Source organism: Galeopterus variegatus, unplaced genomic scaffold (genome assembly GCF_000696425.1).
Source record: "Galeopterus variegatus unplaced genomic scaffold, G_variegatus-3.0.2 Scaffold2259, whole genome shotgun sequence".
Lineage (NCBI taxonomy): Eukaryota > Metazoa > Chordata > Mammalia > Dermoptera > Cynocephalidae > Galeopterus > Galeopterus variegatus.
In genome coordinates, this window is record NW_007728370.1 from 153555 (window position 1) to 167996 (window position 14442).

Consider the following 14442-nt stretch of genomic DNA (forward strand, 5'->3'; position numbering starts at 1 on the left):
GTCTGTATGTGGGATCCGAACCCTCGGGCGGGAGCGCCACCGCGCTTCCCAAGCGGCGCACTATCCAGTGCGCCACTGGGCCGGCCCCAAAAAGCCAAAATTTTAAGCCAGGAGAATTATTAAAAAATTCATAAAACAGAAGTAAAACACGGGCTGTAGAATAAGATGGGTAAAGATTAGAGTGATAAGATAAATTTAAAAATAAAACTGGAAAGTTAAAATAACTAATGTTAAAATTAAAATCAAAATGAAGTCAGTTATGAAATAATTTCAAACAGGATGAAATGCTAAATAAGTTAAGGGTGATAGCCAACAGGGTAATAGGGTAAGATATAAAATAGGATATGAGATACTTATTTAAAACAGAGTAGTATTAAAGATAAATAAAATAAAATGATTTATATGGATTTAAAAATACCATCAAAATATAAAAAAACAAAAAGTTTAAAAGTTAAAAGAAAAGAGAAGATAAAACATGTCTTGAAACATTCAAAAAGTAAGAGGGCGTGGCATTTATCCGTCTTTCCCCAAAAAACAATCTTCTAATGGAGTAGTTGTGTCTTCACGGTGGAAACAAACCGAAGAGGACAGAGAGCAATGTGACACCTCGGTCACGGAGGCTTCCCCTTGCTCCGCTCAGCAAGTCCAGAAGGCCAGCCTCACCAGCAGTAACAGGAGCAGACAGACAGGAGGTGTTCATACAGCAAACGCACAGCTGGATGGCACCGAGTAAGAATGGCTTTGCGCCTGCTTGTACCAGGGGAATTTGGGGTTAAATGCTTGAAGATAACCTCCTGCTTGCCCCCCATACACACACCTTTTTTTTTTCCTTTAAAGCAGAGATCTCAAAGTGGCCTTCTCCACACTGAATAATACTTTTACAGATATGTTTGATTTGTAATGAATAGTGTTTTGAAGTTTTGAAAAATAGTTGCTAATATTTTGAAAGTAGATTTCACATAAAATCTAGATTTCAGCTTCTCGTGGAAAATATTAGATGATTTCACAATACTGGGCCTACATTTTCACCAGGCTACAGTTGGTGGGACCTGAATAATGTCTGCTGCTTTTAAAGGGGGCACAACCTCCAGCTCATTCTGGTCTCCACCATTATCTATGCCAACATCACTCATTTGGGTTAACTGCCTGGTCCCTGTAACCCTCTCTAAAGTTGGAGATCACGTTAGGGAGAATGAAGACGCAGAAGCAATAAGGCAGTGAGGCCCCAGGTGTGTAGCAACTTGGGAGTGGCAAAAGGGAATGTGGACATGATGCCCCTCGGGCCTGGAGCCCCAAGCATCAGCAAAGTATCCTATTCAGAAAGGAACAGAGATGGCAGGGATACCAAGCAGCAAGCTTGACACTGATAAATATCTAGGACAGTCTGAAAATAAAGGGGTCTTTTCCCTAATATCCTGAAATCCCAGTTTCTTGCAAAAATCCTAAAAGGGGCAGGGGAGGGAGAGCCCACAATGACTGAGATTATTTTCCATCAGCCTTTGGGGAGGTGGCTTGAAGTTAGACTTAATGAGAGAAAATAAGACTATGCATCACTTCTTGCACGTGTGCACGTGTGGAATAAGATGTTAAATACCAAAATGAAGATTTAAAGATAGGGCTAAGAGCAAAGGAGTAGGTGAGGTTAGGTTTTGACTAAAATAGCTGTGGAAGTTTTCACGGAGGAGGCGCAATGTGAGCTGAGTTTCGAAGGATGAGTAGGAGGCTCCAAATGGAGGTTCTTCTTCCCAAAGACAAACACTTGAGAGTGCAAAGCACATTTGGGAACTTGAGGTAGAACCTAGTGTGACTAGGACATTAGATGCCCATCTTCTGGTTGGTGGAAATAGGAAAAGGGAGGAAATAGAGGAGGGTGGGACCAGAAGGGAAGGTTTAAGCCTTCAGGTAATAGGGAGTCCCTGAGTATTCTTTTTTTTTTTTCCTTTTTGTCTTTTTTCGTGTCCGGCAACAGATCGCAACCCTCAGTGTCGCGCCCGTACCGGACTGGGACCGGCAACAGGATCGCAACCCTCGGTGTTGCGCCCGCACCCCGCTCAGCCAGTGAGCGGGAACCGGTCTGCATGTGGGATCCGAACCCTTGGCGGGAGAGCCACCGCGCTCCCAAGCGGCGCACTGTAGCAGTGAGCCACCGGGCCGGCCCCCTGAGTATTCTTTAGTATCCTTTTTTGTGTTTAAAAAGTTAATCGTGCTGGCTGTGTGACCAGCACTTGGGGAAAGAAAGATTGGACAGAGGCCACTGAGTTTGGAAGTCCCCCTCATCTGTGGTTTTGCTTTCCGGGGTTTCAGTTACCCAAGGTCAACCAAGGTCCAAAAATATGAAATGGAAAATTCCAAAAATAAACAATTCTTAAGTTTTAAATCACATGCCGTTCTGAGCAGCGTGGTAAAATCTCGCTCCTTCCCGCTCTGTCCCACGCAGGACGTGAATCATCTTTGTCCCGCACATCCATGCAGTAGACGATACCTGCTGGTTAGTCACTTAGTAGCCTTTTCAGTCATCAGATTCGCTGTCACAGTGTTGCAGTGCTTGTGTTCAAGCACCCTTATTTTACTTAATAATGGCCCAAAGCGCAAGAGTAGTGATGCTGGCAATTCAGATATGCCAAAGAGAAGCCACAAGGTGAAAGTTCTCAACTTGAAAAGGAAAGGAAAAAAAAGTCATATGCTGAGATTGCTAAGATCTATGGCAAGGACAAACCTCCTATCCATGAAAATGTGAAGAAGGAAAAAGATATTCATGCTAGTTTTGCTGTCACACCTCAAAGTGCAAATGTTACAGCCACAGTGCATGATAAATGCTTAGTTAAGATGAAAAAGGCATTAAGTTTGTGGGTGGAAGACATGAACAGAAACATGTTCTGGTTGACATCAATCAAGTTGGGACTGTCCGAAGTTTCAGTCATCCACTGGGGTTCTTGGAACGTATTCACAAAGGACGACAAAAGGGGGACAATGTAGGTTCTTGCAACAGTCTGAGAGATGATAAAAGTTTGAACTAAGACAATGATTGTGGGAATGGAAAGGAGGGTTGGATTTCAACAGTCACGTATTGAGAGCTGACTGTGTGCCAGGTACTGTGCTAGGTGCTGAGGATACACTAATAAATAGATACTGGTCCTTGCTTTGAAGGCACTCATTGACTAAGGGACAAAATTTACCACATCTGGCAAAGCCAGCCAAGAGCTGAAGTAGCTGGGATCTTCCAGCCATAGTCATATGTGTTGAGCATTCTATTAGGGGTCACATACGTAGGGTCCCACTCAGCTCCACTCAGGTCAGGGGCCATCTGAGAGGTGAGGTGTTTGTTTTGAAAGTTGGGCTGGTCAGCAATATTCTTGCTGATAAGGGGACAAAGAAATGATCAGAACCTTTCATTTTAAATTTCACAAAAGGAACCTCCTTAAATGAACAATTTTTTAAACATAATAAGCTGTAATTCTTTGCACTAAGGTGAAACTGGTACTAACTCTGTTGTTAAAGGAACTCTCTTAATGCTTCAATATTGTATCCAAAATTCTATGAAACAATAAAATTCAATCAGCTTTTAAATCATGCTGTATCTTTTCCTATTTACAGGTATGGGATATTAACTGCTCTTACTTCCTTACCACTAGCTGAGTTCTCTATGTAATTTATTCTTTGAGCCACCCAGCACCTGGAACATGGTAGGTACTCAGTAAGGTTTGAGGAAATGGATTCTCAACATGGAATGTTGACAGTTTGAGAAGCTGTGTGCTGTGGTCTTTGGAGGCAATCAGTTGAAGTAGTTGCCAGAGATATTCATTCATCCAGGAAATATTTATTGAGGATCAATACACATCTATTTATAAAAGTCAAATATTTATTGCCAGGTATAATTCTTGCACTGGACAAAGCACTGAACAAAAAAGTCCTTGCTCATCCTAATGAGGGAAATAAGCAATAAATACATTATTTATGTGCGTATATATATATGTGTATACATATACACCAGTATACACACACGATGTCAGGTGTGATACCTGCTATGAAGAAAAACAAAACGGAATAAAATAAAGAGTGGCGGTGGTGAGGGGCGTAGGGTATTTTGTATTACCTAAGGGCTGCTCAGGGAAGGCCACTCTGAAGGACTCTCATTTATCAGGTGTGATACCTGCTATGAAGAAAAACAAAACGGAATAAAATAAAGAGTGGCGGTGGTGAGGGGTGTAGGGTATTTTGTATTACCTAAGGGCTGCTCAGGGAAGGCCACTCTGAAGGACTCTCATTTGAATAGAGACTTTAAAAATGAGGGAGGGGGCGTTAGAATTAGCTATCCAGATATCTAGGAATCGAGTTTTATAGGCAGAAGAATGGCTTCCGATGACCCTGTCTTGTCAGAAGACCGACAGAGAACTAGCATCCAAAGGGGTCAGGGAGGGAAGGGAGAGGAGACAGGGAGTGGGAATTGCTGGGACTGGAGATCCAGTCCTTTTCACCCGGCACTCTTCAAAAGAACCAACTGAAAAAAAATCCCGAGCAGAGGGATTACTAATCGTCAAAAATAATTGGTTGGAAAATGCGTGGGAACTTGTGAGACTGTTACAAATTGTGAGCATCACGAGGTGTGATGAATTTGTATGGGTCACTGCTGTATGCCCTCCCTAAATGCCTGGCACATAATAGGAGCTCAATATAATTTAGTGAACGACGGAAGTTTATTTTTCCTTTTTCAACTTTCAGAGTATTATTAATAACTAAGCTGTCTCATGCAAACAGGCTAATTAATGTCTGGGGAAGGGGGGAGTGCTATTCAGACTCAACCTATAGGACTCTATGCCTACATATCATTAAAAGGCAAAGAACAAACAATGGAAGCCTTGTGCGCTGTTGATGTGTTAGCCTGCAACAGTCTGTCTCCAGGGTGGCACGCACCGTGCCCTTTAGACTGGAGAGTTTATAACCATACTATGATGTCTTAGCAAATACTGGCACCTGCCAAATATTACTGGCAACGACTGAGATCCCTTTCCATCACATGACCAAAGCCATATTTGCAGGGCACAGTGATGCTTCCTTACTTTTGCAACACCCCTGGGTATACTCGGCCATCTAAAGTGCATTATGAACTCCAAATTCCTCTGAACTAATTATTCATTTTGGGCTGTTTATAAATATGCATGTTTCAGGAAGTGTTACAAAATCAAATAACATGGTGGCTTCAAAAAGGGAAAGTGTGGGACAATCGAAGAGAAGGGGTTTGTAAATTTTTTTTATGTAACTTAAAAAAAAAAATCCATCCTCAGCCCCTGACTACATTAGTGTCTTTCATTCCAGGACATCGCGCAAAAACCATTAGTGTCAGAAAATCACTTCTTACACTTGACACCTTGAACGGAGAGTCCTGATATATTTTAACACAAACAAATCTACTAGTGCTTAATTAGTGGCAACTCCATTTCCACAACTCCACGGGAGACCAGTGAAAAGACGCAACGCCTGCCGCAGCCGGTAGCGCCGCACCTCGCTGGCCCGGAGCTCCGCTGCAGCGCTTCCTCCCCATTTTTTGGTGCTTTTAAAGGTGTTTATTGCCTTTCTTTTATGGATTTCTGGTTTTCATATTTGTCACGTCTGCAGCAGCGCCGCGGCGCGGAGGGGCAGCGCGCAGGCGCGGAGGGCCGCGAGCGAGCGCCTCCCCGCCCCCGCCCCGCCGCCTCTCACGTGCCGCTCAGCGTGCGTCCCGGCATGTGCGGGCGCACGTGACGCCGCCGCGTCCGGCTCCGGGCTCCCTCACCCCGCGCGGCTGTACTTTGAACCCGGGCGTGGGAGACGCGAGGGGGGAGGGGGCGAGGCCGGCCTCCCCGAGCGTGATATCATCCGCAGCTTTATCGCTAGGCAACCTAAGAATGCTGCCCTCTTTCCAATCCCCGAGCTCCTTGAAGATCTCAGGGCCGATGACACTATTCCCCACTCTGAGCGTTCCCCCGCCACGCAGCGCTCGAAGCGCGACTTACGAAGCTAGGGCTGGTTTGCCAGTCGGAAAATGAGAACGTTACAAACACAGGGCTCAGAAATCCATCCACTGTCGCAGCGCCTTGGGTCCGCAGAGTCCTTCCTTCGGGGGCGCGGGCATGTAGTCAGCTTTCTTTGCCTGCTCAGTCCTATGCGGCTTACGTGATCGCTGTGCAGATCGGCCTTGCTCAAGATGAGGTAGACGTGCAAACCAAGTCCTGCTTAAGGTAGCACAGAAGGAGCATCTGGCGTCTTTATAATGTCATGTTATAGAGGTGTCTCTGGCTGCTCCAGGTAACCGAGGTCTTCAGAAGTTGAGATCCAGGCTGAAGTCTCCTTGTTAAAGCGAATTTTCAAAGCTCTCTGAGGAAGCCGCAAATCCACACACGGAAGCAACATTTCTTCCAGAACTATCTGGCGGATACGCAGTGCCTCTATTGTGCACACAGACTGTGTGCACACCCATATGAAAAAGACTCCTAAATTGAAACTTTAGCTAATGTTCATAACGCCCTAAAAATACTCTATACGAAAGAGCTAGGGCTGGTTTGCCAGTCGGAAAATGAGAACGTTACAAACACAGGGCTCAGAAATCCATCCACTGTCGCAGCCCCTTGGGTCCGCAGAGTCCTTCCTTCGGGGGCGCGGGCATGTAGTCAGCTTTCTTTGCCTGCTCAGTCCTATGCGGCTTACGTGATCGCTGTGCAGATCGGCCTTGCTCAAGATGAGGTAGACGTGCAAACCAAGTCCTGCTTAAGGTAGCACAGAAAGAGCATCTGGCGTCTTTATAATGTCATGTTATAGAGGTGTCTCTGGCTGCTCCAGGTAACCGAGGTCTTCAGGAGTTGAGATCCAGGCTGAAGTCTCCTTGTTAAAGCGAATTTTCAAAGCTCTCTGAGGAAGCCGCAAATCCACACACGGAAGCAACATTTCTTCCAGAACTATCTGGCGGATACGCAGTGCCTCTATTGTGCACACAGACTGTGTGCACACCCATATGAAAAAGACTCCTAAATTGAAACTTTAGCTAATGTTCATAACGCCCTAAAAATACTCTATACGAAAGTGAGCATATGGCTCTTTCTACTTGCTCAGTTCTAGAGGTTTCCTCTGTCTAGCGTCATAGGTTTTGGTCCTAGATCCCTTCTTTCTTGGAAAACCTCTAGAGCTCAACTAGGACCACACAGGTACAGAGGGGGGTAGAGGCAAGAATGGAAAGCTCCCCGATAACGTGGGGACTTCCACACCAGGAAGGGCACATTTCTGGATCCCTCCAAAGTGAGTAGACAGCAGAATAGTATGGTTCTTTGTAGAGGACTTGACAATTTTCCTGCAGAATTTCATCCTTCTTAATTATTTCATGTTCTTTGCCGTAATTTAGAAAGGTTATTACATGGTACTCTTTCCTCTCACACCAACGACTATATACTCTGTTTCTTAGGATCCCACAAGGACTAGCTCAGCTCATTCCATGAGAAAACCTCAGCCTGTCCCCTTCTCATTACCCTAACTATGGTGCAATAACATAAGGAGTAGGTAGACTCAGAACCAAAAAATCTGGTTTAAGTCCTGGTTCTGTCACTTACCAAGCTATGTGACACTGGACTAGTCCTTTGCCTCAGCTTTCTGGTGCAATAACATAAGGAGTAGGTAGACTCAGAACCAAAAAATCTGGTTTCAGTCCTGGTTCTGTCACTTACCAAGCTATGTGACACTGGACTAGTCCTTTGCCTCAGCTTTCTCTCAGAGTTATTTGAAAAGAGGCCTTAGGATGCCATGTTTCCCACTTGGTGTGCTCTGTCTTTCTCTATCTGTACCCCTCGGGTATTGAATGCAGAACATGGATCCTCACTCCCTTACTTGAAGGGAAAGAAGTCACCATATGTTTCTTTCGTAAAACAGACAGATGGGTGAAGTGAGACAGAGGTGCTTGTGAGGTACTACTGTATTGCCCCCCATTTATCATGCTATGAACACTATCATATCTCCTTCTGCAATAAGAAATATCATGACTCCCTAGTCCTAGCTGCTGGGCTAGGGCTCACAGACCCTTCAAACCCGTTGTACAGACTGGGTCACAGACCCCTCAGGTGCTAGGCAGGGTCACTGGACCCCTCATACAGATCACGAGACAGGTAATTGGAAAAGATCCTGGGAGCCATTAGCAGAGTTGACAATTTCATTCCAACATGAGCTTAGTCCTCAGCTTCCTCAGCAACAGCAGAGGTAGCAGTGGCTGGGGTCCCTGGCAGTAACAGCTTGCAGCCACAACCTCCAGCAGCAGTAGTAGTGGCCTCCTTGGGGCCCCCTCCCTTCCCACCCCAGCTGGGCAAGGGACGGAGGGCCCTGTGGATCAGAACCATTTTTCCTTTATACTTAAGTCCCATAACCCAGGAACACCCGGGTGCAAGTCAGACAACCAAAGAACACCTGGGCACACATGTGCAATTACATCAGACAATAACCAAGGAACACCTGGGTGCATGTGCAGAGTTATAATTACATCAAATGTTCGGCAATTTTCCAAAACTCCTTCAGGGAGCCTGACCGTTTACGTTCAATTTCCCTACACCAGCCCATGGATCAAATCCTCAGGAGGGATTTGGTGAGAGTTCTAAAGAAACTGAGAAGTTAGGAAATGCTTGCTCAGACCTCAAGTCAAGTATAGCCAATTAAACTGTCCTGTAGTTTAGCACAGGACCAGGGTCTGTCAGAGCCTTATCCTGGGTGATGACTTCTGCACTCACTCGTGTTCATTCTGTAAAACCTAGTCACTTCTTGAGGCCTTTTCTGACTCACCTAGATGAAGTTAGCAACCCCCACCCCCACCCCAACATTAGATCCACCCTTGCATAGCACTTACTATGTGGCAACATGATTTATTTTGGTATGGGTCTGTCGCCCCACTAGACTTTGAGATATTGGGAGATTAACCTTTGGTTCTCTAGCATCTCCAGCATTTATTACAGCATCTCGCATACAGTAGAAGCAGAACAAATGCCTGTATTTCCATACTCACTACTTACTGAATCCATAGGCTCAAGAAGAAAAGGAGTGTGTGGCAATTAATGAGGAGCCTCAGACCTCTCACTAGAGGCTCTCCAATGGGCGTGTCTAAATTCAGAGGAAGCACACCCACCCAGCCAGTTCCCCAAAATGCTTTTGCTTGACCTGCCACCCAAGATGTCCAAAACTCCCCTGGGGGTGGGGGGTGGGGTTACATACTGGAAGCAGTGGCCAGGGTCATCCATGAATCAGAATGCTGAATTGGTTTCCACTAGTGGCCCTTGGTCCCCTATTTCTATCAACCTAAGAGCCAGAACTGTTCATCCCATCAAAAAATATATTTCTGCATGGAAATTTGCTTATTTTGTGGTTAGCTGTAGACCATTAGCAAGTTGCTTTTATTTTTAGGTAAGAAAATGATGGAGAAATATATGAAGTATTTGGAGGCTTTTGCATAAGTCATCTGGTAAGGAACATTGCTGAAAATCTGGAAGTAAAAGGAAACAGAAAAACAGCTTGGGGGGAGAAACGAGTCACACATTCTGCCAGTTCACACATTCACTTACACAAGAGGCCTTCAGGTCCTCTGCTAGAGCCCATTTACTCTAATTTTAGACACGTTTAGAATGGGTGTGGTTTTGTTTAAATAATTTCTCTGCCCACAGTAAGTCAGAGGTAGCAAATGAGATAAGAGTTGGAAGAAGCACTCTGAGGCATCAAGGAGTGACAGCTGACAGCCTGGCTGTGAGTAAAAAGACGGAAAACCCTATAAAAAGCAGATAGAAGAACGCACAAAGAATTTGGTGCAGGTGCAGATACTCCTGGATGACATGCATAGTGCAAAAGGGATAATTATAATGATGACCCTGAATTATTGAGAAGATTAAATATGTACAGGATATTTTTTTCCTAAGACATGTGTAAGACATTTTAGAGGATACGTGGAATACATTCTAGTATGCTTTCCACTATTAAAAAAAAAAGAAAGAAAGAAAAACAGCATTGGTATTTGAACATAAAAGCTTCAGTTTTCTGAACCATTGTTTCAGGGGGCACAAATCATCCCAATGCCAGCCAAATTAGGCATTATTGAATTTAGAATTTTAAAATATTAACTTTCAAACAGGTATAGTTTTATATTTGTTCGGAGTTTTCAATATGGAATTGCTGAACAAGTACAAGAAATCCAATTTTAAGATAAATGTACAACCTAGAATAGCATATTTTTAAAGTACATGCTACACACTTTTTTAGTATAAATCCCATCTTAATCACACAAAATATGTGATAATTTTTTATGTCAATCTCCTACTTAAATTCTCCTATGAAAAACTGGAGCTTACATTGGACTTTAGCATGCTCTGCAAATCCACTTTGAATGTATTTAAAATAACAATGTGAGAACAATGGGTGGGCCTAAATAAATTGATCTGAGGGTCCAATAGATTAACAATTTTTAACAAAAAACCATCAGGTTGGTATCTGAAGTAAAAAACATCATTGTCACAGTAATACAGCTGGTTTTTGGCATTTTATGGTCTTCATTAATTCCTGAGAGCTCGGTTCATTTCTATCTAAGGTAAAGGGCTTTAGTCTGTTTGCACAGTCATGTCTTCTCAGGTCTCCACTGGCAATCACTTCCCATGGAGAGGTTAAGAACTGACCTGAGACACAGACAGGAACAGGCTGAGGCTCCTTTACATAACTTTTGAACAAATGTCAGGTGATGGGCAATAACCAAAGTTAAGGCCTGTATGGCTAATAACAGAACAAAATGAAAAATAGTTTCACAATGATAGGAACTAAAACTCTAGTCATATTTTACAGTTATTAAAATGTACTTTCTAGTGCCTTGAAATGTGCTTAAGTTTAGGTCTTTGGGGGGGAAAAGGACATTTATCAATTCAATGTAAAGTTGGCTGAGAAAAATATGTATGTAAAATTAATTGGTATAATATATTCATTAATGCATTATTGAATCAAGATTTATATTAGTCTTAGCTTGGGAAAATCACATATACTACAAAGCATTTTAGCTGAAATTTCACCATTGTAGGTACAGAAGCCTCCTTAGTAAATTATAACTCCGGTCTGATTCATGAAAATAAACCAGTGACCAAAATAACATTTTTCAGGTGCAATATAGACAAAATTACTTTGCATTTCTCATTATCGTGTTACTATACAGGCAACTGCACAATATAACTGATCTATACCATTTGGCCCAACCCTGAAATTTTTTATTTTGTTATATCAAAATTACACAAATGCTAAAACATTTTATTATCCTCTGATTTACTTTGAATCTTTTTTGGCTATGAAACTAATATTACTACAATAATGGCATTAAAATGTAACTCAAAATATTTAAAAAGATGTTTTTCCCATTATTCTGGTTTAGATGGATAGGCTATTTTTCTAAAATTCAATAAATCAACAATGCTCAAAAATCCTCCATTGTTTTCCAGTGCAAATTTTTATGTCCCTTATTCCTATGGTTTATTCATGAAGCTTCATGAATGCCGCCCAATCAAATTCAGCTTACTTTGTCCAACATGCTGCAGTGGGAAGTAGTTCACTGACTGAGGCACGCAATAGACCTGGCCGATAGTGTTGGCTCTAGGTAGCTATGCAACCTTGGGAAGATACTTAAGTGTTTCTGGGCTTCATTTTCCTTCCATTACAAATGCAGGGGAGTGGACAAGCTGATCTCTGAGGTTCCTTCTGGTTCCACATTCTATGACTTGCAGTTCAGTTGCCATAAAGTCAGCAGAGGGAGCCCTTTTTGTACATTTTATAAATTTTGACTATCATTAAAACACCTTTCAAAAATCAAGGGGTTTGTAAAGAACACTACTGAAACTAAAAATTGACAACCCTTTACTCAATTTGTATCAAATCACAGACTTGATAACAAATTTGAGAACCGTCTAGAAATTATCTGTTCCTTGAATTCCATGATAAATTCCCATGATAGAGTAATTTTATAAAAGTTAAGAAGCCAAAATACTCTCAGAAATTAAGCAACCCTATATGATAGTGTATTTATACAGGATACAGTGAGAGACACCAGACCATAAGAGAGAGTCTATGTCATGCACAAAAAGTGAAAAATTCATCCATCATAAAAACATTACCAAATTGGGTCTAACACAAACAAACCACACAAGTGATTGGTAGATTTTTCTTTTGCACTTTTCATTAAGGTACATTGGGAACAAGCAGGTGGACACAGCCAGAGCCTGGAGGCTTGCAAGGGATTGGAAACGTGTGATATCAAGCCAGTGACAAAGAATGTTGTATATCTGAGATCTTAATGACTTTCATCCCTACAGTTATAGATATTTTAAAACTAATTGAGCATCCATTATCTTTTTAATTATTAGACAATCTCATATTGTATATTAAAGATTTTATTCCTTAGTTAAGAACTTTTAAATCACAAAATAGTGTGGCAATATTTAGGTAATAGAATTTATGGAGTGCTGAAAATACTAGAATATAAAGATAATTTCTAGTTTATCTTCACATACTAAATTTTCTAAACCAGCTGGTTTCTTGCAGACAGTATTTATTTTTTTTAATAATTTAAGACAGCATAAGCTTGTACCAAGCATAAGCATTGTAACAAAAGTGCAACTTCTCAGCAAATCCTCCCCCAAAGATATTTTAACTCAAAATATCATTAGCACATATTTTCTCCCTACAAAAATAGCATGTCAGACATTAATTGGATATATTAACAACTATGTACATAAAAGCCACCTTGTAGGCTAAGAGTTTAACGTTGTTTAAACACAGCGTTTGAGGCAAACAGTAGCAACAGCAGCAGCAAATGCACCAAACTGACTAAAAGACCCAGATATTTTCTTCACTCATAGTCAGACTGTTGTGTCTCACCCCTTACATAACATTCAAGTGAGATTTCTCACAGTGCTACCTTGGCAACAAACTAAAAATACCCAGACAAGGTCTTGGTGTAAGCCTTATTTAAAAAGCTTTCTTTGTGATTATCTGGTATCTGGTTTGGTCTCCAGAAAATACATAGACTTGGAGATAGGAAGGCCTCACAGGGCTTCATTTCACATCTTTACAGCATTTCCAGTCAAAGCTGACAGTGTCATGCTTCCTCCACTTTTGTGATTTAAAGGATATAGGACAAATCAGTTTGGACTTGTTGTAGACTTGGAGATAGGAAGGCCTCACAGGGCTTCATTTCACATCTTTACAGCATTTCCAGTCAAAGCTGACGGTGTCATGCTTCCTCCACTTTTGTGATTTAAAGGATATAGGACAAATCAGTTTGGACTTGTTTTCTTTTTTGCGTTTAAGTTCAGTGCACTTTTTTTTTTTTTTACAGTAAGATTACAAAACTTTAGGAACACGATGGATCGGTGGATTAAATAGTGAGAGTACGAACTGATGCACTTGATATATATATATATATATACACACACACACACATAGATATGCATGTATATATACACACACATATACGGGCTAAGAAGAAATTAAGATGAGTCAATTGATTCATGGTCAATTTCTCAATAAAGTGCTAGCAAATGTATTAAGAATGATGGTGGCCTTCCTCCTCCATCTCTTTCCCTGACAGTTCTGACGGTGGCCCTACTCCGTGTCTCTTTCAACAAGTGCAAGTTACTAAGAGATACCATTTAAACCACTTCAGAATAGTTTGCAACGTGAGCAACTGCATCCTCACTGCTTTTTCTTTGAAAAATATATGCCTTTCAAAAAACTGAACATTATACAATACTGAAGAGTAAATTTAATTCTAAAAGATCCTCAGTCTGTTTGTGGAAAGCCTCCTACAGCAGGCAGTGCAACTTTGAGACGCAGCTCTATATAACAACTCTCTGCGGTTCCACGTCAACCCCAGTCAAAGACGTCAAAGGTATTAGCATCTTTCCCCCCTACCCGGGTTCAATCAGCTCACCCAGAGCAGACCCTTCTTACTTCTAGCAGTAGGCTCCACATTTTAAAAGATAATGGAACACGGCCTAAAAGGGGGCAAAACTTATCCGGGGGGATTCTTTAAAGAAAGAAGAACCAATAGCTATCTCAGGAGACCTTTCACAGCTGGTGGGGGCAGAGAAGGGTGTTAGCGTGTGGAGGGTGGGGTGCTGAGGGATGAGCAAAACAGGAACTCCAAATGTACACAGAACACCTGTGTTTCTGTTTTAAGCCTGCCGTGCATCTATTACACTTCCTCTCTTAAAAACGTTAGGGATGTTTTAACTTGTTCACTCCGGTTGAACCTCCGTCCTTTCTAAGGGTTCAGGCGGCTTCCTTTCCTGGCTGCGAGGGGTCTTCCTGAGCAGAGCACTCCGGGTTCCCGGGCTCGCGGGGGCCGGCGAAGGGCAGGTGGGTGCGGCCGTGCGGGTGCGGGGGGTGCAGCGCCCCAGGGGGCGCCACCTCGTGCGGCAGGAG

At 42.5% G+C, this 14442-nt stretch overlaps 1 protein-coding gene across 1 annotated transcript in view; it reads right to left on the reverse strand.

The window, feature by feature from the left end:
- Positions 1-13189: 13189 nt before the first annotated feature.
- Positions 13190-14442, reverse strand: part of BHLHE41 (basic helix-loop-helix family, member e41) — a 4266-nt gene continuing 3013 nt past the window's right edge. The window contains 2 exon segments of the mRNA XM_008581090.1: positions 13190-14282; positions 14284-14438. Of these exon segments, the coding sequence (XP_008579312.1) occupies positions 14213-14282; positions 14284-14438 (225 nt within the window). The 3' untranslated portion in view covers positions 13190-14212.